This window comes from Balaenoptera physalus, assembly GCF_965194825.1.
Source record: "Balaenoptera physalus genome assembly, chromosome: 10".
Taxonomy (NCBI): Eukaryota; Metazoa; Chordata; class Mammalia; order Artiodactyla; family Balaenopteridae; genus Balaenoptera; species Balaenoptera physalus.
In genome coordinates, this window is record NC_138889.1 from 39742632 (window position 1) to 39769359 (window position 26728).

General features: G+C 41.5%; 1 protein-coding gene across 2 annotated transcripts in view; it reads left to right on the forward strand.

The window, feature by feature from the left end:
• The window catches only part of MAML2 (mastermind like transcriptional coactivator 2), a 365379-nt gene that overhangs the window by 187346 nt on the left and 151305 nt on the right, over positions 1-26728 (forward strand). The window contains exon 2 of one of the 2 annotated variants that reach the window (XM_082409878.1): positions 21597-21725. The exons of the other annotated variant lie outside the window; for it this stretch is intronic. Coding sequence (XP_082266004.1) covers positions 21597-21725 — 129 coding nt within the window. The remainder of the gene's footprint in view (positions 1-21596; positions 21726-26728) is intronic. 2 annotated transcript variants of the gene reach the window in all.

Consider the following 26728-nt stretch of genomic DNA (forward strand, 5'->3'; position numbering starts at 1 on the left):
TTGTTTTATGATTTTGGGCCATAGGGTGTGTTGGCTATTGTTTTTTTAAATACAATTTTTATTTATTTATTTATTTTTGGCCGTGTTGGGTCTTCGTTTCTGTGCGAGGGCTTTCTCTAGTTGCGGCAAGCGGGGGCCACTCTTCATCGCGGTGTGCGGGCCTCTCACTATCGCGGCCTCTCTTGTTGCGGAGCACAGGCTCCAGAAGCGCAGGCTGTGGCTCACGGGCCTAGTTGCTCCACGGCATGTGGGATCTTCCCAGACCAGGGCTCGAACCCGTGTCCCCTGCATTGGCAGGCAGATTCTCAACCACTGCACCACCAGGGAAGCCCTTTCCAAGTAATTTTAACTACGAGCCAGTAGTGAGCACATTCAGCCAGACTGGTCTGCAGCATAGTTTCCCATTTTCTCTCATAAAAACCTACCAGATCCTATAGCCTTAGGGTCCCAAAGAGATAGAATTCCCTATGAGATCCCTGTCTGGCTTCCTTCAAATCATGAAGCTTCTGCTACCAATAACTTAAAAAGGTATATCCTTATCCTGACGGCTCCTGTGTAAGACAGGACCGTAACAGTCATTTGAACATGTAAACATTTTCCTTCACCTTGGGGTGATGGAAGTAGATGCAAGAATCATCTATATTTTATGTGATAGTACTGCATGTCACCATGTTTGTGTGACAAACTGCTCTGGTTGCAATCCTTCACATTTATATATGTGTACAATTGTTTAAAGCCCTTACACATCATGATTTTATCAGGACAGTCCCTTTTATAGACTAGGAGACTGAGTCCTAGCAGGTTTAAAGTGACAGGTTACTCAGCTAATTCACAGAGGAGACAGAACCAGAACTCACAACTCTTAATGCCTGGACCAGCGTTCCTTCTACTGTGCCAGGTTGTTGAAAATTCTGAGCCTTATCACGTGCTTCTTATCTTTTCCCTGAAAAATCACAAGACGGCACGATGTTATCTGGCCTATCACTGTAAATATTTTAGCATTAAAATGAGGGGGAGGAGTAAAGAGAGAAAAATGTTTTTGTAGAGATTTCTTGCAGAGATAGGACGGTTCTTGGTCTCCATCCAGAGATCATGAGCATTTAATGAGACTATTGTCCACAAGTTGGTGCAGGGTTTAGCAATGAAGTGGTAGCTGTTTGATACTTCTCAGTCTCCCTCAAGGTCTCCAGAGGGAAAACAGGAAGCAGGATTAGTACTGACAGAAGCTGCCTCTGGTTCCGGCCTTGAGGAAAGCAGGTCACCTCTCTGAGCCTCAGTTTGACCTTCTTTAAAATGAGGGTAATAGTTCCTGTTTTCCCCAGCTCACAGAGTTGTTTTTGAGAATCCAGTAAGGTAATGCATTGAAAATTCCTGGAAAACCATTCACATTACATGCCTTATAAATGTAAGGGATGCTTTTGAATATTATTAATGGATCGCAGAGATTCCACAGCACTGAGAAAGCAATGGAATGAAAAGAATGCAATACACTTCACTCTAAGTTACATTTTTTTCCCTCTTGAATCAAAAATGGGGAAAATAATATTTATTCCACAGGGCTTGTATAAGAATAAAAGGAAATGTCTGTAAAGGACTTAGAGTAATACTTGGTATACATCTGGCACCTCTTCCAAAACTTCCAGTGGTGAAGCCTGCCTCATCAGATAGGCTGACAGATGATCCCAAGTAAGACAGTGAGTATTCTCATTGTTTGTTACTATTCTGTCATTCTCAGTTTACTCCACTTCCTCTAATTCCACAATAAAAATACAGCTATTCATCAGATAGCAAGCCCAGGATCCCTGCCTTCTAAGGTCAGCGCCATGGGGGGGAGGGGTGCCACACAAATATTTCGAGGATTATTTAGTGATTGAATCTGGGGAACTGAGCTGATGAATTCCTCCACATTTCCACATATTGTTGAATTGAATCCACTGCCACTACATACTTTTCTGGTCCCAATCTACTTCTCCACCTCTCTCCTCTCCCAGATCCCTCCTCCTGGACTTTCTGGAAGATTTGCCCATGACTTAGCATGTCAGCTAGCCCTGGAGTTTAGACACTGATTCTCTTTTTTTCTCAATAATCATTCTTCCTGACTGTATTATGAGAATTCTCTAGATGTATATATTTGGTTTGTGTCCCTCGAGGCCCTGATCAATGTTACTCAGCGTCTGCCCAGCAGTGGGCTTTCAGTTACTAATTGCTTTGCCTGGTTAGTAAAAAGCCTAGTCAGTTAGGGAGCAGAATTCGGAAGAGAACATCCAAGCTCTAAAGGAAAAGCCCAGTGCTCATTCCTTTACCCATCAGCCTTCCTGCCATGAAATTATTAGACCCTCATATGCCCATCATGTCAACTGCTGTCCTCTTCGTTTATTCTCTCCAGCCCTCCCCAGAGAGAACTCCAGCATGCTATTTAGTACAATTGGGCTAACATCTTCAGACACTGCAGTTAGGTGTTTGAAATAAAATGTGTAATTATGGTAGTGGAAAGCTGCATCTGATTCCAAACAAACCTCGTGTTCCCCTGGCTATAATTAGAGAGCAAGGTTTGCAGCACACATTTTCCCAGCAAAGCCAGTTCAAGTGAGGCTTCTGTTCTTTCAGAGGGGGCTCCTGGAAGTATAGAGCCTGGTGATGAAATGATTGGGCATTTGTCCCCCTTCTCAATTCTAAACAGATTGTCCATCATCATTCATAGAGCCTAAAAGTACACAAGGTATGTGTAAGGAATTAACGTTTGGAGTTTTGGATAATACTCTTCAAACGTATTTATCTCTGAACAGGAACAAATTAGAAGAAGGAAGGAACGTTGCAGACACCCACAGACATCCATGGACCAACATGTGCAGGAGTAAAAACTGTCTCTTAAATGCCTCCAGAGCCTACCTTAAAATCCATAAGATTAGGAGTAGGAGCAAGGTGACCAGGGGCTCAGAGGTTTTCCTGTTTCCTATGTGAGGACTGTCCGTGTGAATCTTCTCAAAACTGTGAATTTCCCCACTGTCCTTGGAGGGTTTATGTAATTAGGCATATTTAGCTGTACCATGTTATAATGCTACAGGAAGAATCCCATTTGTCAGCAGTTTTAAACTCTGCCAAATAAAGGCTTATTGGCAAAAGGCAGTGAACACTCTGATAAGGACCCAACTTTAGAAAACACACACCCTGCTGTGTTGTATTCAAGCCACAGTTCTACTGAAATAAAAAAGAGAGACAATGCCTGCTTTCAGACACTACAGATCCTTTGTATTCCAATAAAAGTCTAAATTAATGTTTTAAAAGGTTATTGCTATTTTTTCCCATTTAGCTGGCATCATTTATAACTCTTATTTAAACAAGGTCCTACGTTATTTTACTATTTCTTTTTGCACAGAAACTAGTGTTTGATTGCATTAGATCATCAGCTTCTGGTTTTCATTAGACAAACCTGAAATACCCTATTATTAAGATTAAACAAAAAAATAGTTGTTTTCTTATTCTGAAACCTATTATTTTGAGGCTACTCTGACCAGAGGAAAAGAAATCAGCTTTGCAAAACCTGACAGAGAGATCCTTCAAGAGGAGTAAGATAACCTCATCAGTGCTGCATTTGGGTTGCTTTTGTATATGGGTCCCCTCCTAGAACTGACAGTGGGAAAGAGGGATAAGTTAATTCCTTGACTTTTGCAGTACTTTCTTCATTAAGAAAGGACTTCCAAAGTGCAACATATATGGCAAAATATACTGTTTGCCTGTGTAATGCCTGCATTCCTGTGAGGTGCTCCTGAAAATCTACAATAAAATAGCACTTGGACCTAAGTGTTGTCAGGGTCTTCTATCTCCGTGTCATTTACACTTATTCTAGTGTTAATTCAACATAAATACCAGGCCGAGACATTGAGGGGGAGCCACAGCAGCCTAACAGGAAAATGAGGTCAAGATGACATGCACAAATCAGGACTTCCCTAACTCTCCCACCCACTCAAATGAGAACTCTAGCCCCCTCTCTTATGGTCTCTTCCTCCTGACTTATTCTTGCTGGTCGACTGGACCTCAATTAGAAGCCATCTCTCCAGGACACCTACCTCAGCCAACCAAAGAGGAGTTAGGTGCCCTCCCATGAGCTTGCAAACTATTAGAGCTCTAATCATACCATATTGTGCTCATTTCAGACTTGTTGCTTTCCCACATTGGACTAATGTGAGGGACCATATCTTTTCAATATTGTATTTTCTGCATCTAGCCTACTGCATGCCACATACGAGGTGTTTAGTAAAGGTTGGTTAAATTAATGTCCCCTCAGACTAGCGTTCTTGATTGTCCACTCACCTTCGCCAGTGTCTTCTGGTTTTGCCGCAGATTCCTGTGACGATGGCTGGCCCCGCTGGTGATGTCGGCCAGAGCGCCAGCGCTGCCGCTGAGGTGCCCACTGACAACAGCCTCCAGGCTGCCTGTGCTTGACTGTGCTTCCCCTGCTGATGCACAGATCCTGATTCAGATGCTGCATCGTTTTGTTTGCTTATTTTATACTTCCTGTGTCTTTGCACCACCACCCTTATTTTTAGGACGTTCTAGGCATGGCCCTTAGAAGGTGGTAAGGAAAGCAATCTAAGGGCCCAGAGGTCTGCTGTGCTCAGAATCACCCCTTTCTCTGTGATAGTGGTTCAAACTCATGTACCTTGGTTTTCATCTCTGAGAATGAGTTTTTTTCTCAGGATGCTCTCTGGCTCCTCATCTAAATGAACCTTAGTGGGATTTCCCTTCCGTATGTCCATGTGATATACCCAAATACGTCCGATTCTGAGGGTAAGCACAGTGGAGGCTCTAGCTGGAGCCCTTCCTGCTCTGAAGAACTGTCTGAGCATCAGCAAACTTTTGCTCCCTTGCATTTCAGGAGAGGTGTCAAGGGTCCTGGTAGGGTACAATACAGGGCACTCAGTTAAAATTGAGTATCTGATTAACAACGAATACATTTTTTAAGTATACGTCCCAAATATTGCATGGGACATACTTATACTAAAGAAGTACTGCACTTCAGCCCCAAACTAAACACCTCACCAGAAGTGATAATGGTATTATCACATCATCCTTTATCCCCACTTACCTGAGCTTACTGTAAGCCTTTGAGTATTGAATAACTAACAAGAAAAATATAAATGGTCAACAGTGTGGTGAAATCAGGCAGGATGTTGTATGAGATTTATACTAAGAAAAGGACTTGATGTTTAAATGAAATTCACATTGTGTCCTGTGTTTTAATTTGCTACATCTGGCAACCCTGCATCAGAAGCATCATACAGCCGTTTGAAGGACAGGGACAGTAATGTTCCCAGTATGTCCCTATAATGACAGCCCCTGGGGTGGCCCTTGATGGAACAGATGGATTTGTCAACTGTCTCTGACCTCCTGACCCACATGCTCACCCCAATCCAGATGGCCTTCCGCGTTCTAAGGGCGGACACGTCACCTAATCAGCAAGTTCTAGACTCTGGATGTCTTATTTGTGTATCTTGAGCGGTGAAAGGTCTTTGGCGAAGAGAGAGGGGGAAGTCTAGAGGCTACCTCTGGCAGCACTGCATCAGGCTGCATCTTACTGGAGTTGAGAAGTGCGGCACCAAAGAGTTCTGGTTTAAAGTCATGAAAGCTTAGGGAGTGGCTTCTGAGACTCTGCTCAGAGAAAATCCAAGCTCCACATGTCGTGTAGAACTTCTGCTAGCCCTTCTGCCCTGGGGATTGGCTTGGATTCATCTCAGCCTGTTCATGCTGGGCAGAAGTGCTGTGCTTCAGCTCCAAAAGCTAAGTAGCTCAGAAGAGGTGATAACAGCATTTTCATGTCTTCCTTTATTCCTCTTCTACCTGGTCTTACTTTTAAGCCTCTGAGTATTGAATAACTAACAAGAAAAATATAAATTGTCAACAGTAGGATGAAATCAGGCCAAGGCAAGAATGTGAAAATGAATTAACATGAACAGGGTAGACTCTTAATTTTCTTCCCTCAGTCCTGGCTTTTGCGCTCGCCACAAGTCTAATGGAGGCCCAGATGAACCATGCCAATGCCGGAGCACTTGTAACAAAACAAGAGGAGGTAAAGAGGGATGAAATCATCCGTGGAAGCAGGAAGCAATTAACCACATAAAGAAAGTGAAACATCATCACTGATAAGCCTCCCCGGCAATTTACTAAGGTTTGGGAACTTTTTGTTCAGAAGGTCTTCAGTAAGTTTTCCTAGCTTTCTGCAGCTTCCTTAATTCAATAGCTTTTTTTTTTTTTTCAAAACGACAAAATTATGCAGTCATTACTGCCCACATACCCAGGTCTTTATTGTATCATAGAGATTAGATGTGGGTGGAAGGAGTGGAAATAGGCAACACAGATGGAAATTTCAAAGGTCCTTAATGTTTGCCTTTGCTTGAGTATTTTGTATTGCAGATCTTCCTCGATTTAAGGTGGGGTTACCTCCTGATAAACCCATCATAAATCAAAAATATCTTAAGTTGAAAAGGCATTCAATACATCTAACCTACTGAGCATCATGGTTTAGCCTAGCCTACCTTAAACGTGGTCAGAACATTAGCCTACAGTTGGGCTAAATCATCTAATGCAAAGCGTATTTCATAATAAAGTATTGAATATCTCATGTAGTTTATTGGATTCTGTACTGAAAGTGAAGAACAGAATGGTTGTGCGGGTCCAGCATGGCTGTAAGTATATCGGTCGTTTACCCTCGTGATCGGGTGGCTCCCTGGGAGCCGTGGCTGTCGCCGCTACCCAGTCTCACCAGCGAGCGCCATACCCCATATCGCTAGCCCGGGAGAAGGTCAGAATTCACAATTCCAAGTAGGGTTTCTGTTGAATGCATATCATTTTTCGCACCGTCGTAAAATCGAAAAATCTTAAGCTGAGCCATTTTGAGTCTGGAACCCTCTGTATTTTGGTCTTTGCCATCATCTGCTACTGTCCTGAGAGACAGAGCTTCTGTACTGTTGTTCTAAAAAACAACAGTCACTGCTGATCAAAACGATTATGAGTAGGCAAAGAGGGGAGATGGAGTCCCCAGTCTGATTTCCTGCTGTCTAATTACCTTTCTCTAAGGATCTTGTGATTCTTGACAAAGAATTTAATGTGGTTGGAGATTTATTATTCTCTCTTACAGATCAAGAAAAGAGAATTGTTGTGTAGTCAATATTTGGGATAGTAATTGTTGATACCACTGTCTTTTTATAAATTGATGTATAGTTGACATACAGTAATATTGTTTAAGTTACAGGTGTATAATATAGTGATGCACAATTTTTAAAGGTTATACACCATTTATAGTTATTATAAAATATTGGCTATATTCCCCATGTTGTACAGTATATCTTTGTAGCTTATTTTATACCTAATAGTTGGTACCTCTTATTCTCCTACCCCTACATTGCCCCTCCCCGCTTCCCTCTCTCCACTGGTAACCACTAGTTTGTTCTCTGTATCTGAGTCTGCTTCTTTTTTGCTGTATTCACTAGTTTACTGTATTTTTTAGATTCCACATGTAAGTGATATCATGCAGTATTTGTCTTTCTCTGTCTGACTTATTTCCTTAGCATAATGCCCTCCAAGTCCATCCATGTTGCTGCAAATGGCAAAATTTCATTCTTTTTTATGGCTGAGTAGTATTCCAGTGTGTGTGTATCTGTGTGTTTGTGTGTGTGTGTGTGTGTATACCACTTCTTTATCTATCCATCTGTTGATGGACACTTAGTTTGCTTCCATACCTTGGCAATTGTAAATAATGCTGCTATGAACATTGGAGGGCATGTATCTCTTTGAATTAGTGTTTTGGGGTTTGTTTGGTTTTTTTCGAATATATACCCAGGGGTGGAATTGCTGGGTCATATGGTAGTTCTATTTTTAGTTTTTTGAGCAACCTCCATACTGTTTTCCACAGTGGCTGTACCAATTTACATTCCCACCAACAATACCACTGTCTTTTAACATAGGTGGTGGGTGATGGGCCTAATATATCTGATTTGTGTACAGATTTGTGTTAGTAGAGCTAATTTGGTCCATGGTACATTACAAAAAGATATGGAAAAAAAGTTTTATTAGAACATGGTTCTGGAATATTTCCCTTTAAAGGAACTGTAAACATCAAATGACTTATCCTGGGCAACAAAAGTTGCGGGATAATTAAGTAACTACTTTCAAGAGTGCTGGAAGTTACTGTAGGAAAAAGTGTAACGAACTACTTTTTACCTTCTTGGAAGACAAAACAATTTAAATTTCAGAATGGGTGGTGAAATCTTTCTCATCAGCATTTTACTGTAGAGGACGGGGAATCTTCCCCAAGTGTTTGAGAAAGGTAGGGAGGGGACCCAGTAACCTAGAACAATGTAAAGTTTTCCGGAGGATTCACAAGTTTGGGGAGGTCATAGAAACCCACTGGTCTCTAACTAAGAAACTTCTTGGGTCCTTCCTGTGCTGTGGTTCACAGGTTCTTCCACCTCAGGCATTCCCAAGTGAGGATGCATTATCAAACCCAGTCCCTGGTGGTTCGTTCACCCAAGCAACATTATTCACCCCCATCTTTCTCACCCTCTCCTAAACGCTGGCCGACCGCTTGGGGGTAAGGAAAACAGGAAGACTGAAATAAGATCTCCCATTAGCAGCCATTAGGAGCCCAACATTCATAGCTCAGCAGCCACTGAAATAGATTTTTCATAAATTTCCTGAGTAGCCTTGTGGAACCCAAGATAAAGGGCAGTTATTTGCTCCCTCTTTTACAGATGGCATAAATAACTTCCTTTGGCCACAAAGCTTTAGAGCTAGGAATGAAACAAAGATCTCCTAGTCCAGGGACAGTAACATGAGCTCAAGTGGCTGCCTGGAAATTAGCACTTGAAGAGGGTGACTAAGGAGGAGGCTTTTAATGTGGATATCAGCACAGAATACAGCAAAGTATATTTTTCTTCATTTTTTTCATATTCCATCTTGCTTCACTTCAGCATTTTTTGATGTTCCGTTTTTGATTACAATAGAAGGATCTTAAGTCATACAGAAAGAAGAATCCTGTATTTTTATTAGCTTAGGTATATTAAGGTTTCTTTTGGCCCTAATAACTCCAAGTAACATTTACCATGGCTATTTCTTAATCATTCCTTTCAAAATAGGAATGACAGAGGCCAAAGAGCAGTTATGACACAGTGCCTTGATGAATATGGGAATATTGTAGGGAAAAGTATGGGAAGGGAAATTATATGATGGAAAGAGACTGCCTTTTGATGTGATTAGTATATCAAAAAGGTCGTTAAAAAATAAAGGAGCCAAGTATTAAAGGCCAATCTATTTAATAACGTTCAGGTTTAACCTAATTCTAATTTTCTAATTTGCTCATAATAATACACATTAGCCAGGGGATTAATATTGGCCATAAATACCTACACAGTTTCCTCCTCTCTCTCTCTCTCTCTCTCTCTCCCTGCTCCCCCCTCTCCCCGCTCACACACACAGTACGTGTAGTATGTTAAAGTGGAGACTGGATGGTCAGTGAGTTTGTGGAGAGTACAATGCTTGTTATTCTTCTTCTCTCTGAGAGGCAAGAAACAAAGGAATTCCACAGCTTAGATCATGTGAGGAAACTCTTTCTAGCTCCCAGTAAATGTGTCGTCCAGTTCTCAAAATGCACAGGCTAAAGTAAACTTAGACTCTTATCCAAAGTCTTTGCTGAGAAAACAAAGGAATTAGGTTTTCCCTAAAGATTTTCCTAAACCAGTCAGATTTGCTTCTTTTGATCCAGGCGTATTAAAAGACAGTAAGAGAAATTTAGTCTTGGGAATTACTATTTTAAACAAAGGCCCGAAACAGTGGTGTCTATTTTTAAAGCCTCCTCATTCCTCTCCAGTAACCAAGCGCAAGGTAATTTGAATTCTGTTTCCAGTTAAGACGGTCAACTTGATTCTACTGTACAATTCAGCGGTCTCTCCTTTATACTTGATTTCTATGATATTAAGTATATACAACATTTCCTTTCCTTTTAACCCGGTTTCCACTTACACTTTTCTGTGTATCTGAGATCTGTACTGTGACCTGCCTGAACTCATGGAAAATTGACGGCACTGAAAGAGAATTGTAGTTAAGCTTCCCGATGGCACTTTTTAAAAACAGCAGTGGAAAAAAGTAACAGGGCACTCGTCAGATGTGATTTTTGGCAGACACTTCACTCGGGCTGCTCAGGGTATCCCCAGAAATTATAAACCCTCAAAGTTGTTCAGGGCACAGTAAATAAAGCAAGATAAATTATTTTAATGTTCAACTTATTGATTCAGTTCCCTTCTCTGCAAGTTTTTAGTAACATGGATTTCGATCTAAGTGAAAGGTCAGCTTTGAAGTAAGTGTAAAGATACTTACAGGAAACTAAGCAGAAAGTGAGCTTTCATGCATTTTCAAATGTCTCTGTTATTTAGGAGAGAAAATGAACTGTGGCATCAGTCAAAAGAACAACAGATGCCTACCTTCCTATATTAAAGTTAAATGAATACCTGTCATACCAGTAGTATGCTACTAACTCTGAAATTGGAAATTCACTAAGGTATGTTTTCCCCAACTTTGCCTGTGAAAACAGGAAATAAACAACTGTGAATTAAGGTTCTGAGTAAATATGTAGCAGTTGTAGTTTGGGGGGAGATGGGGAAGACTGCCAAGATGAAATCATCATGGTAGATTTTTTTTTCTAGTGTGGGACGCTAACTAGACATTGGTGACAACTACATAATCAACAACATCTTTAAATATTTAATTTCTTGTCAGTTGTTATCTAAATTGATTTCAACTCATGTTTATGTAAGTGTGTATGTATTACGTGCATACGTATAACTAGATCTGTCAGAGGGAAGTGGCAAATTGAAGCAAATATGTGGCTCATTCTGCAGAGTAAAAAGAGGAAGAGAAGAAACCTGATGGCGAGGAAAAGGACAATTTAGAAAATTGTAACTTACCATATAGATTTATATTTAGGAATAGCTTGGACTTCCTCAAATGATATGTCTTCCTACAAATCTTGGACTCCTTCCTACCCTAGGTCATCAGATTGATTCCTAGATGTGTTTAGATGGTCACATATAAGTGAGTTCACTGGCACCTTAGTGCAGGACTCCTTGGTTCCATGTTGGTCCTCAGTTGGGTTAGTTACCAAAGTTTAGTTCAACAGTAATTTAGTTCACTAAAGTACCCACTGTGTTCCAGGCCCTTAGCTAGGTGCAGGGGCCTCAGTTCATTTCATTATAATCTATAAGGTGTTTTGTTGTTGTTAAAATGATCCCCTGGTCTGATGCCCAAACTAATAACAGAAAACTAAAATGCAATACAAGACCTCTGGCTTACACATTCCATTACCTGACACCAGGGTCTCCTGAGATCAGGTGAGCATGATGGGCTTGATTTGGCCAAGAGACCAGAGGCATGTGATTCTCCGAGGTCCTGTGGCAGAGGAAGGCCAGGGGAACGCTGCCCCCATGTTGGTTGAACATTCACGCGTTTAGATCAGGAAGACTTGCGTTACAAGGCATGCATCCTTCATCCCTTCTTCCCCAAACCCAACCCTGGACACCATAGAAAGAGAATCATTTTGTTCAAAGGATGGGTGCTGTCATTCAGAGATGCATGTCGGTATCAGGGATTAAGAGCACCTCCCTGATCAGTGAACCAGAAGAATCCCTCCTCCAGAGGTGGGAAAGAACATGCCATTCTCATTCAGGAAATAAAGCTGCATGAATGATAAGAAAAGTCGATCTTTACCACAGTTTAAAAAAATCGAAAACACCTGGGTTAGGACCTCACTTCTGCCACGTGGTAGCTGAGTGAACTTGAGAAAGTTATTTACCATGTCTCAGTATCAGTTTCCTCCTCTGTAAAGGTGCAGTAATAATAAGATCTAACTCGTAGGCCTGGCATGTGCATGAAATGAGAAAACGTATAGAAAAGTTTGGGTGCAATATCTGGCATTGGGTAAAGGTTCAGTAAATGTCCCCTGTTATTACCATCCCTCCTTCTGCTATAGCTGGGCTGCCTGAGGGGCTTCAGACACTATGGATCTAATGCCTTGTACATGCCTGGAGCTCAACTTTTAGAAGGAATCCTTGCTGTTTCTTCTAATACATGATATCGTGGCAAATGAGGAAATAGCAGTCAGGGGTATTTGTGTCTTTCCATGGTAACCATTTCTGTTTACCCCTCTTAGCTGGAGGAAATGAAGGCAATAGCGGCTGAATTAGTTGGAACATGCCATTCACTTTTTACCACAATGTGGTAAGTAAGAATAGGGAATATGATTATAAAATTTCTATGTATCAAATAGTTGGAAATGTCAGATAGAATCTGGGGGAAAGAAGGATAGATTAATTTACATACAGCAAAACTTTGTTGACTCATTTCTTAAATTTCAGTATACTATTTGGACAAGAGTGTGGCCGATTTTAAATATATAAGAAGCATGATCTTCTAAGTAAATAAGTAATTCCGGAATCTTGAAGTACTTGGAACCTGTAACCTGGTAGGGGACAAAGACAATAAACAAGTAAATAAATAAACAAATAAACCAAGTATTTATAGTTTGTAATAAGAGCTATAAAGGAAATAAATAGGGTTCTGTGTCCTACTGACTTACTAGCTGTATGATCTTGAGTAATTCAGAGATCCATAGAGTAATAGAATTTGAAGGCATCTTAGAGATCGTTACAAAGGCTTTATGAACTATAAAGCACTAAACATATACAAAGAATGATTGTCAGCAATATCTAATTATAAGCCATTCCTACCTAGTAATAAAAGCAGCCATTAAAGACTTTTATTTTTTTTTTAATTTTATATTGGAGTATAGATGATTTACAATGTTGTGTTAGTTTCAGGTATATAGCAAAGTGAATCAGTTATATATATACATATGTCCACTCTTTTTTTTTTTTTAAACATCTTTATTAGAGTATAACTGCCTTACAATGGTGTGTTAGTTTCTGCTTTATAACAAAGTGAATCAGCTATACATATACATACGTCCCCATATCTCCTCCCTCTTGCGTCTCCCTCCCTCCCACCCTCCCTATCCCACCCCTCTAGGTGGTCACAAAGCACCGAGCTGATCTCTCTGTGCTATGCGGCTGCTTCCCACTAGCTATCTATTTTACATTTGGTAGTGTATATATGTCCATGCCACTCTCTCACTTTGTCCCAGCTTACCCTTCCCCCTCCCCGTATCCTCAAGTCCATTCTCTAGTAGGGCTGCATCTTTATTCCCGTCTTGCCCCTAGGTTCTTCTGACCATTTTCTTTTTTTTTTTTGTAGATTCCATATATACGTGTTAGCATACGGTATTTGTTTTTCTCTTTCTGACTTACTTCACTCTGTATGACAGTCTCTAGGTCCATCCACCTCACTACAAATAACTTGTCCACTTTTTTTTAGATTCTTTTCCCATATAGGTCATTACAGAGTACCAAGTAGAGTTCCCTGTGCTATACAGTAGGTCCTTATTAGTTATCTGTTTTATATATAGTAGTGTGTATATGTCAATCTCAATCTCCCGATTTATCCCTGCCCCTTTCCCCCCTGGTAACCATAAGATTGTTTTCTACATCTGTAACTCTATTTCTGTTTCGTAAATAAGTTCATTTGTATCATTTTTTAGATTCCACATATAACTGATATCATATGATATTTATCCTTCTCAGTCTGACTTACTTCACTAGTATGACAATCTCTAGGTCCATCTATGTTGCTGCAAATGGCATTATTACATTCTTTTTATGGCTGAATAATATTCCATTGTATATATGTACCACTTCTTCTTTATCCATTCCTCTGTCGATGGGCATTGAGGTTGCTTCCATGTCCTGGCTATTGTAAATAGTGGTGCAATGAACATTGGGTGCATGTATCTTTTCGAATAATGGTTTTCTCTGGGTATATGCCGAGGAGTGGGATTGCTGGGTCATATGGTAGGTCTATTCTTAGTTTTTTAAGGAACCTCCATACTGTTCTCCATAGTGGCTGTACCAATTTACATTCCCACCAACAGTGTAGAAGGGTTCCCTTTTCTCCACACCCTCTCCAGCATTTATTGTTTGTAGACTTTATGATGATGGCCCTTCTGACTGGTGCGAGGTGATACCTCACTGTTGTTTTCATTTGCAGAGACTTTTATTAAGAGCTTGTATTCCTCACTGGAAGTACAATATGTTTCTTAAAAACATAAAACCCATTTCATTCAATATTCCATATTTCAGTATTTTCACTATATTAAACTAGTTCCCTGCCAAGTGATCTGACTTAGAGAAGGCTGAATATTCACCTCATCTTTTGGAGGGAAGAGAATCAAGGTGCATAATGATTATATGGACTGACACTCATATGCCTGGAGACACGACATGGCCCAGAAATAACAGATCTAGGTGCTTGTGAAACTTTAAAATCAATAATAATAAAGACACATAAAAAATAAAAACAAATGTATTTAGCTACTTTTTCCCAGATGGTGTTCAACAAAAATGGAAATCAGAATATAGACTTCTAGAAAACAGGCAACAGCATATTTATTTCATATTAATAGAACCATTCTTTGTAATGGTTCTCTTGTAATGTTTCATATGCTCAATATTGAACTTAAAAGTATTTCCATTTAATAGGAAATATTCCATTAAACATCAAATAAATTCATATCCTCACTCATTTTCATGAAAAATTCTGAGTGTAATCTCATATTCAAAGAGCTTAATTAATGTCTGTGAAGTGCCTTAAGTACCTTGGATAAAAATTATCAAGAAATATCTTTATCTAGGAGTACCCACTTGAGATGGTTTTGTCTTACATATCTTGTGTTTCACATACCTCCTAGCAGAGTATCATGCATATAGAAGGCACTCACTGTATATTATTAAATGATATGTAACACTTAAGTAGTTTTACTCTAATATGTTTTCTACAAACGTTACAGAGTAGCCATATCTTGGGTGTGATCATTATGTTCCAGGATTTAATGTAAATTTTATCAGGCTTCCAGAAATACCTAGCACCAAACACAGACGAGACTGATGTATAAACCCAAATACCAATTTGGGCCCTTACAGTGAGATCTATAATACACAGCAGACCAGAACATCCCAATGCACAGAGGAATTCATCCTTTCCCACATGTAGGGGAGACAGATTACAAGGTCAGTTGCTTGTCAGATATGAAATCAGAGCCATGGTATTTGGTAGGAACATTGCCGTGCTGTTATCAGAAAGCTAAGAGCATACTATATGTATCCCTCCTACAGGTTTATGTTTACAGAATGGCTGATATTTCTGTCTATGTGAGACATGCTAATAGATTACTATTCTTCAAGATTCCTTCCTTTTTGTTGTTGTCATGCTGACCATCATTCACATATTGTTTCTTCAGGGTGGGAGAAATCAAATGATTATGCTACAGCTTTATAGGTGCAAAAATAACTATACTCTCCTGCTAACATTTGATCTCTGAGACTGAAGTGTGGTTGATTCTAAAGTAGACTCACTAGGTCATAGACTCTGGCAAACTATTGTCTGTCTTATTCACCTCTGAATCCTTAGCACCTTGCAGAAGGTCTTTCACACAATTGGTCCTCAATAAATACTTGTAGAAGAAATGAATGAATGGATAAGTTACTATTACAAATTCCTGACCTCATTCTGTATACTCATTTTTTCCAAATTTCCTGCTCGGAGGATAACTTTTTGGAAATCCTTTCCTATAAGTGATATGGGCAAGAGCAAGATATGTATATGTGCACACTATTAACTGTATTCTATTCCTTTGCCAAATACATGATCCTGGCCTACCAGAAACTTTAAACTTAAAGTGTACAATTCATTGTTTTTTAGTATATTTAAAAAATTGTGCAACCATCACCATTATCTAATTCCAAAACATACTTATTATCCCATCAAGAAACCCCATACCCATTAAAAGCCACTCAGCATTGTCCCCCTTTCTCAGGATTCTTGGACCACTAATCTACTTTCTGTCTCTATGAATTAGCCTCTTCTGGGCATTTCATATAAATGGAATTCTAAATATGTAATCTGTCTTGAAGAATGTTCCATGTACACTTGGGAAGAATATGTATTCTACTCTTGTTGCATGGAGTGTTCTATACTATCAGGTAGGTTTCATTGGTTTATAAAGTTGTTCAAGTCTTCTCCTGTTGATGGTCTATCTAGCTATTCTATCCATTATTGAAAGTAGGGTATTGAAGTCTCAAACTGTTATTGTTGAGTTGTCTATTTATCCCTTCTGACAGTTTTTGCTTTATGTATTTTGAGGCTGTTTTTAGGTGTATATATGTTTATAATTGTTTTGTCTTCTTGAGAGGTTAAGCTTTGTATCATTCTTTGCCTTTATTTACACTGCTCCCTTTTCCAGGAATGTCAGGAATATCTCTTCATCCCTACTCTGCTGAAATTTTACCCATTCTTCAAGACGCATCTTTAATGCTGTCTTTTCTGAAGTAGTTCTCAGTCTTTTCTGCATGTTCTGCTCACTCCTACTTTTGTATATCCATATCTCTATTATAGAATTTGTGTTTTTGTCTTTCTACTCCTAATTAAAGAGACTGTTTCACTTTTGTATCCATTCCATACAAAATGGTAGGTATGGTAGGTATTTAATAAATATTTCTAACATCAGAAAAAGATTAGCCCCATTTTGAGAGATCCTAGATGATTGGTATAAGACAATGGGTAGAAGTTACCAAGCAAGAAGTGTAATTTAGAGTTAAAGAAACCTAAGATTTTTTTTTCCCTTGTAAAGAAATCTCAAGCCTTGAATGTAGGAATGGCAGATGATCTAACTATAGCAAATTATTCTTAAATGCAACTAAAATTCAAGTTATAGATCTTACTTCATCTTTCATGTCCCTGGTTTGGATCCTTTCTTCAAGATTTAAAACAGCAAGCCATGGTACATAGCATGGCTTGGCAAACTTAGAGCATTTTGGAATCTTCTTACTTTTCCCTAACTTCTTGCCAACTGGAAGATTGTGATGAGGCATGAGGTAGAGAAAGCTGTTGAGTGAGGAAGGGGGGAAAATGTCACATATCCCTCTTGGGTTTCTGAACCATGTTATGATTTCACTAGAAAAATGACATTCTTTTGGAAGTCATCTTGAAGAAAGTTCTGTGGCTCAGCGATGTAGGTGGCTCCTCTGGTTTAGGCTTCTGCACAAGAAGCCCTGCATGGGAGAATTGGCAGCCGACCTCCTATTCGGAGTCCAAGTGCCAAACACATGAACATGCATGCAAGCGTGCACACACGCACACACACAGAGTAAATGCTGGGAACATAATCTTTAAACGAGGTGATGAAATTGCAATGTTCCACGTGCTTATATCTTCTGTGGCCGTAGGACATGTTATCTGCTCATGATTTTGCTCAGTTATGCTCTTGGAATCATTATAAACTGTCTGGGACAATGAGCTTGAGATCATCGTTTTGTATATCTCAGCTGCAAGAAGGTAACTTTTCCATCACACCTAGTGGTTCTTAGCTTTGGCTAAACATGAGGACCATCTGGGGAGCTTTAAAAATTGCTGGTAGCTGGGTTCCACCCCCAGAGACCTTGGTTTAGTTTGTCTGGATGGAAACACAAGTGTTAGGATTTTCAAAAGTTCCCATCTAGGATTCTTATATACAACCAAGGACATGAACTAATCATCTAGAGTGGTGATTCTCAAAGTGTGTACCAGCAACAGCGGCATCACCTGGAAACTCTTTAGAAAAGCAAATTTGAGACCCCAGCCCAGACATACTAAATCAGAAAATCTGGGGCTGGGGCCCAGCAGCAGTCTATGTTTTAACAAGCCCTACAGGTAATTTTGATGTACTCTAAAGTTTGAGAACCACTAGTCTAAAATGAAGAGACCTCTTTTCACTAATTTTTAAATGTTCTTTTAAAAAAGGTTAGTAGGATTTAATCAATTCAGTGTGTGTGTGTTGGGGGGGGTCCACGTTATAGGCTGTATAGCGTAATATAAATCTCTGATTTTAATTTAGTGATTGCCCCATATACCTTTTTTCCAAGTTTGATGCTTGATAAATCTTGAACTAAATACTGTCTAGTGTATTTGTACCATGTAGATGGTTACTCTGGATGATGTATAGCACATCAGCCCACCAAAAAAAATAAGCCCAACGATGGATTGTCCTAAAATAGACTATAATGTAAAATGTCAGCCTGTGCCATACTAGAAGGAGTCTCCATGTTTTAAATAAATCACAATTTTGGACTTCGCACCTACTCTGTGTGTTTTCTGTCAATGTCACATCAGTGAAATTCTGGTTTACCTTGAGCTGAATGATTAATTTTTGATTTGTGCTTCTTTCATTGTTAAAGAGTCAAGATCAGTTCAATGCTATTTTGCTCTGGGATGAAGACATTTCATTAACTCCACATCTGAGTTATTTACTTGTTTATTATTTGTCTTCTGGTTAGATGCCGTATAGTAATTGGAAATTGAAAACACAGTCCTACAAAAGGTATGGGAGAAGCCTGGGAGCCCCAGGCCCTGTGGGCCTGATGAAATGAGAAGCTGGATAACGTCTTAGTGTCAGCCAACTCTAACACCTATGTGAGTGGGACAGATCATCTTTGTGTCATGTGAGAAGGTGGTGTGGCAGCACTTTAGAGTTGATGTTTATGATGATTCTAATAACAAATGACGGAGCAAACTAGGACTGTGCTACTTAAGAGAGGGTCTGTGGACCTGCAGCGCTCTTATCACCTGGGAGCTCTTTAGAAACACAGAATCTCAAGCCCCGCCCCACACCTGATGAATCAGAATCTGCAGGTTCACAAGATCTCCAGGTGATCTGTATGCACATTAAAGTTTGAGAAGCACTGAGCTTCTTTCACCGAACCATGTCTGTTTTCTTCTCCTTGGTCTACTGGAGTGGAACATGCTACTTATAAAGCAAGCAGCCTGTATTCCTTTCCATTCTGACGTTTCCAATGGAAACAATAGGCTCAGTAGGATGGGAAATCAGCAGGAATAGCTGACCAAGAAAGGAAGTTTAGATTGAACAAAGGTTTGGTTCATTTTTATAGCCCCTAGAGTAAGAACAATACTGTACAGAAGCTGTTAATGATGGGCTGGATTGGAAAGCAGTAATCTGTGCCAAAACTCAAATGTGTTTTTACTCTAAACTTCCCTCCAGATGTCCAGTTATACTGTAGAATTTCCAGCTGGTAGGAACCCCACAGAAATGGCTGGTCACTAAGATATACTTAAATATAAAATAGATCCATATTAACTTTATTTTCAATTTTTTCTGCTCTTTTAATAATTTCATTAACTTCCATTAGGCAGCAAATGATTTGGTGCTGATTGAAAATGTCTAGTTGACCTTGATGGAGAGATTTTTAGTGGAGATTGTGCTCTGTTTAACAGCTCACACAGGTAACTATGGCAACTCTCCATTTCAGTTATGAACATGTCATACAAACCCTAAGTGAAAACAGCTTCAACCTACCAGTCCTCTTTAATAAGTAACCCAATAATAGTGGACCATTCAATCCAGGGAAATAATTGAAATGGCACCAAGGAGGGAGAGCTATAGTCTTAACACACTGACCAACCTGTTAGCATGATTCCCTGTGTGCCATTCAACAAATCACCCATCCACTTTAAACAGATGAAGAGAAACCCATATAACTGTTGCGGTAGTTTTGCCCACCCATATTCTGTTCCTTTCAGGCTGAACTTTACAAAGGGTTTCAAGAAACAGTGGCTGTGATTTCCCCAATTTGTGGATGGAAACATTGAGTGAGCAAGAGATTTGGGCACCATGTGCTCTATGGCATTCTGCAGGAACCATGCCTGAAATTACTGCACTGACCTTACTGCTACAGCCTTTTCCTTTTAAACACCGTTTGCTTCCCCACGCCTGTACCCACATGCACTGTCATCAAGCTTAGTTGCCAGCTCAGAGACACTCAGTGGCTCCCCATTGTCTATAGCGTGACGTCCACATGGCATTCACGGCATGGTCTGCCCTCTGCCTACCTCAGCCCACGGTATAGAGACCACACACCCCAGCATCCAGAGTCATTGATCCTCAAATATGACCAGCACTTTTATTCCTCTGTAACTTCGCTCGTGCCCATCCTTTACCCTGTGCTGCTCTTCATCTCTTGGTCTTCCTTATTGGAATCCTTCAGGCTCAGCTCAAATAATCTCTCTCCTTCCTGATCACCCTAATCAGAATCGTGGGCTTCCCCTATACTCCAGGAACATTTGGTTTATGCCTCTATTGTAGTGTGAACTCGGAGCTGACTCATGTTGTAGTGAGATGGTACACCCCATAAGGGTAGGGGCCATGTCTGTGTTGTGTCATTTACAGATACATCCTCAGGGCCTAACACAGTGCCCAGCACAGAAGAATTGTTCCACCAATATTTATGGAATGACTGAAAATGTAAATTAGGTTTCTATTGTAGCCCAGCCAATCTGATGTGATTGTCTTTCTCTCCACTTTCCAAGAGCATCCCCACCTCCAAGGTCCAACTCAAGTACAATATACTTTCAGGCAGGGAATTCCCCGGCAGTACCGTGGTTAGGACTCCGAGCTCTCACTGCTGAGGGCCCAGGTTCAATCCCTGGTCAGGGAATTAAAATCCCACAAGTGGTGCAGGTCGGCCAAAAAAAAAAAAAAACAACTTTCAGACAGCTTCTCTAATTTTCAAAGTCTAAGATGACATCTCTCCCTGAACCCTGATCCAGTATTTGCTTTCTCTATTACTCCTTTATGTGCTATCATTTTTCTCTCATAAAATTTTACCTTTCTGTTTCCATACAGCGTTATCTTTTCAACTAGACTCTTAAGTGTCTGGCAACTAGGGACGATGTCCTGTATCCCTCAGAGCTCCCAGCATAGCACCTTGCACATCGTGGACGCTTACGCTACAGTTATCATTCATGAGTCAGGATATCGGCAAAAGTACTACTGTCAGAAGGAAGCCTTTTCCCAGGCGTTCCTGAAGTCTGGGTTCCCGCTCTGCATGTGAATTAGAAGTCTCGTAAGCTGGAGACCGCTGTGGGCCTCTTTCCCACTCTAACCCTGCCCACCGGTGCAGTTGCAACCAGAACCTATGCCCTTTGCTTACCGACAGATAAGCATCCTCTAAAGAATGCTTTGATCCCTTCTTTTCTCCTTTATCCTCACGGCCTGACTCACATTACTGCCTGGCCTAACATAGTACCAAAAAGGCCATCCTCGAGTATGACAAGGAAAGGGAAGAGGGGATGATTAAGGGCCGCATTTGATGTTGGTCTCACTGAAGAACCTTTACTCATTGCCTTTCACCTCACCGTTAGTAACCCGTCAAGGGCTGCTGGGGGTCATAAATAACACAAACTGTTCATGACACAGAGAACAGGCAAATAGTACTGATTCATTTAGGGTTTCATAATGCGTGTGCCAACCCAGCACACACACTGTGGAGCTTGCCTCCCCATCTGTAGCCCAGACCCGGAGAGACGGGGTCCACAGATGTGAGCATGCGCTTGTGTAACATGGGCGTTGTTCCAGCTGGAGTCAGAACCAGCAGCCACCTGTCACGTTCCAGGTGTCCCCCCATGGCTCTCCTGCCCCTTCTGCTGACAACTCCCTGAGGCTGAGACTTGGAGATGGGAAGTGTTTCCGCACCATTTCTGTGCAGCATGGCTCAGAGACCTCATGGCTCAGCCTGTACAAGGTAAAGTGCTTCTGCTTCAAGAACCATAAACACTCTCTGTTCAGAGTCTGTCTCTTCTCCTCTCTGCTCGTTTGCTTCCCTGCCTCCACCTCCAGGACTCTGCATAAATCATGAACTTTTCAGGTCATTCAAGGGCAACTCATTAACCCTCCCCCCCTTAGGAAGAGACAGCAATGTCATCTCTTCCTAAGTGGTGGCTTAATGGCCACAAGCAGAAAATGCTTTATCAAGAGGCAATAATAAAATAATAAAAGGTGGCTCATGAGGTATGTAATAAATGGTCCAAGTTAGGGGATAAGTGCCGGTCCATGTGGCCATCACCTATTCTCACCAGTGGATGACCTAGGGGGAAAGAAAGAAGCAAAAGAAGCCCTGGATTGGGAATTATTTTGAGAAAGCTACATTTGCGCTTAATACATAAGCAGCTTCTTTTAGCAAACCGTAGAAGGTTTAGCATTTGGTTTCTGGAACCACATTTACTCTTCTTAGGATTTCTGTGATCTGTGACCCTTCTTTTCTCTCCATCTCATGCCCTTTTACTGGGTGCATGCACATATGCTTGTTCTCTCTCTCTCTCTCTCTCACACACACACACACACACACACACACACACGTGTTGACTTTAAATAAACAAAAGCATGGTGATGAAAAGAAGACTGGTAGCTATAGAATTTTATCCTTTTAAATATGCTTTCCCAGGGATTATCTCAGTAAATATTTAAAACAACCATTCTAGTTAGGTAAGGCAGGTGTCATGATGAACATTTTACTGATGAGAAACCCGGGATTGATTTGCTAAAAGATAATAAGAGAGCCAGAATCAAGACTGTCTTTCCAGTCTCCGTCCCGGGTGGTTCTCCCGCCTACCCCACTGGAGTCAAACCGTAGAGCACACAGCATTGTAATGATCATCTTACCCACCCCTCTTGCCAGCTGAGCTGGGAGCACTCGGGGCAGGGATAGGTCTTATTCACGCCTGTCTCCCGGTTTCTAGCACAGTGCCTGACACAGAGGAATACTGTGTGTGGAAGGCAGGGAGGTGGATGAATGCCCTCTGGAATGCTTGCAGAAGCAGCCCCTTGAGAGAATAGGAAGGGAATCCATGGCCGGCAGAACTGGAACATTTCTAAATCATGTTGCCTCCCGGGGTAACTCCTTATCCCTACCCGTGAAGGCTGTGTCACTCTCTCTCCCTTCCTCATCTTTAGATACTTACTGTTCCTCAGCTTACATAGTCCTCTGGTTCATAAAGGCTACAGTGGCTGCTGCTTCCCTTATTTGCCAGCCCAGCACCTGGTGATTCCAGAGTAAACCCTGGGTGACTGTGACAGGCTGTATCTTAGAGCTGGCTCTAAGAATGTTACATATCTAAATGGCAGTCTTCCCTCAACAGGACAGAAGTCCCCTAGCATATTTGGGGACACTGCACGTAACCACAAAACCAGATGCATGTGGATTATTACACATGTCCGGGGCAAATGGTAAATTGCCAGCCTCTTTATTCAACAAGCATTATTGAGCCTTATTAGGTGCCAGACACTGCATGAGTGCCGGGGATGCAGTGAACAAGCAGACAAGCTTCCTGACCTGGAGGAGCTCAGCCAATTGTAGAGATGGTCAGATGTGTGATTACCAGGAAAAAAGACTTTACATGTCTCTCAGGCACACCTTGCCCAGGTAAATTCTAATAACATCTTTTGGAAATCTGGTTCCTGCTTTCAGGGGGCTGCCTGGGAGCTGGCTACAATGCCGTCAAGGGCACGGAGGGGTGGGAAACAAGAGAAGGAATGCTTAGAACAGTAAGGGTGGTCATTGATCATGAGAGAGACAGAGATGGCCATCTCACCACCTTGGACCACCTTGATTTTCCTGTGCACGAATGTATCCAAGAGGAGAAACCTAGACCTCCAGCACTGAAGGGTTTCGAATGGATAGATTCAGCTAGCCCATGGCTCAGCTCGGGTCCCTGAAATGGTCCCTGACATCATTCAGATGCTCATCAAGCCCGTCAGGCAAGTGACTATGAGACCTGTCATTTCAGCACCAGCACCATAAAGGGCATTCACTAAGCATAACGCAGGTTTGCAGCTTACGTTTCCTCTGCCCTGGCCAGGATTGTGGCTCACATTTCACTTACATGGGGCTTTCGGAGTACGAGACCGGGCACGTAAAGAATGGGATAATTGATCTTTTCCCTCCTGGCTGGAATCTGTGGTTGCATTCCCTCTAAACCGCACAGAATTCCGATTTGCTGCCTTGGATTTTTACAGGGTCCTCTGTGAGAAATAAAAGCCTACAGGTGTGATGGTTTACTGCAGCCGTGGAGCTAGAATTTCTTATGACTAAATGGCTTATAGTTTCTCAAACCGCACCCGCCCCCCACACACACCAGCCTGAGAGATTTGCCTTCATCCAACCTCCGTTTCTTAGGCAGTTTTCTCCTTTGTCTGGTTATCTTTCCCTCCCTTCATGGCTACTCCCACAGACCCATTTACAATAGGGCACTTAAGGAGACTTGAGAATTTTCTGCAACTGGGGAAAAGGCAGAAGAGTTTTTGAACGGCACCCATGGGGGAAGAAAAAAAGGTTTTCTTCCCCATTAGTAGGGAATCACGCCTTAGAAATTCAGAGAGATTATCTGCAAGTCAGGAGGCCAAGCATTGCTGTATCTACACATCTAGAGAAATGTCTGGTGGATCTGTGCTGTCGCCCCAGGGCAACACTACCAGGCCAGTTATCAGGGCAATTAAACCCCTGCAGACAGAACTATGGAATGGGCACGAAACTAAGATTTCCTTGGTTTCCCAGCTCTTCCTTTGAAGTCTGCTTTCCTCTTTTCTTTACGTGTTGCCAAAAAGAATGCCTTCCTGTGGTGACGCAAAGGCCGCCAGGACACTCACCCATTAATCACAATGACTGTATGCTAATCCTGAATGAGTTCATTATGATTAACAAAGAATGGTTTGAAAAGTTGAAATTTAGATTTGAAGTAATGAAAAGAAAATACGATGCTTCTTTGGAACATGTTTATTGAGGGTTTACACACACTGCACCCAAGTCCATGTCTGTTAATTCTTTTTGCCATCAGCTAATAATACACACCAGATAAATACAAGTCTTTCCTTGCTGGTAACAAGGAATCACATCCACATATGTTCAAGGCCTCCTGTAGCAGGAAGTTCAATTCATCATTGAATAAGTACTGATCGTCTCCTACATATCAGTGGAAACACACTGTCATGAAGATTCCTGATACCCCCGCAAGTCTGCCTATTTCTAAGATCTGAGACCACTGAGACTCCTTCCGCTGTCAACTGAGGTAATCCTCTCATGATCTGGGAGCCTCTTGGCAAGCCAGGCTGTCCCGGGGCAAAAGAGAGAATGTGGATTCTCGCTGGCATAGAGGATCGAGGACTCTGTGGGGTCCAGCTTGAAATCAACGGCTTCAGGAACCCTTCCTGCTCTCTCTCCTTCCAGAAATGAGCTGGAGACCTGGCTTAGCATCCAAATTATCCTTCACTCGCTCCTGACCCTGGCGTTCTTCAGATGAGTATCTATTCATCAGTGATGAATCTAGCTACCTGCCTGGGGGATTTCTCTTTGCATCATTTTCCCATCCTGTATATTCAGAATCACAGCACTGGTCCAGAAATAACTAAGGAAAGCAAGACACTATCCCTTGAGCAACTTGGAAGAAAGAACTAAAGTAAACACAGGGATCTTTGTAATTTGTTTAACTTTATTCTTCAGTTTCTCCTTGATCTCTGAGGACCCTGATCCTCCAGATCAGTGGTTTCCATACCTCACTGATCACCATAATCACTCAGGGACGCTTTAAAGATCCGGATTCTTGGGCCCGATTGGCTGAGATTCTAATTCACAAGGTCAGAGAGAGGAGGGGAATGAGGACGAAGACAGGAGGAGTCGGAAGAAGCTGAAAATGGCTCACCCGGGCCTCTTGCTACACAAACCTGATTTATTTTTTTATTATTCCTTTCCAAGAGTTAATGATATAATTATCCAAAAGCAATTAGATGCAGGGTGGAAACAAAATGCTCAAGGCAATGGGAGACAGGCTTATTGATGAGAAGAAAGGAAGAAGAAAATGTCGCCAGCATGTGAGCTCTTCAAACATGGGCTTCAGGCCTCACACCTGGGCATGTGGAGGGGGCCTCTGCTGGGGCCCTTGGGGACAGCAATGAACTCATCACGCAATTTCCCTCTCAATTCCCAAGAAGCAGATCACTCCTGATCCTTCAGGTCTGTAGTGGGCACTGGTCATCATCTCAGCCTCTGTGGCTCTGCTCAGCTGTTGTCTAGCTCAAGGGTGTGACTTTTCCAACAAATATGTACTGAGCACTGAGTGTTCCCCAGCACCATTGTAGGCATGAGGGACTCAGTGGTGAACAGACTTAAGGCCTAGGTCCTCTCCTGGAGCTTACATTTTGGTGGGAGGAGAGATGCAAAAACTCCTACTTAAAGAAAATTATTACAAATTATAATAATGGTTTAAAGGAAACAAACAAGGTGTGGGGTGGGGGGGAAGAAAAAAGTAATGAGAGGAAATAGGAGAACTCCAAGAAAGACAGAGCCAGGTGGTAGATAGAGCCTGGCCTGGGTTCTAGACGCAGCTCTGATAGCCGTGGGCTATGTGAGAACTTCATGCCTTTATTTTGTTTCTATTTTTTTCTAATTTCTTCTACCGTAAGAAATTACCACAAACTTGAGGACTTAAACTTTAAAACACAAAATTTATTACATGCATCTCTGGAGGGCAGAAGTCCAAGATGGGTCTCACTGGGCTAAAATCAGTGTTTGGACAGGGCTGTGCTCCCGGAGGCTCTAGGAGAGAATCCTTTCCCTGGTCTTCCAGCTTCTGTGGGCTGCCTGCATGTCTTGGTTCATGGCTCCCTTCCACCTCCAAGCCAGCAGTGTCATGTCCTCACATTAGCTCTGATTCTGCTGCTGCCCACGTCACTCATAAGGACTGTTGTGATGACATT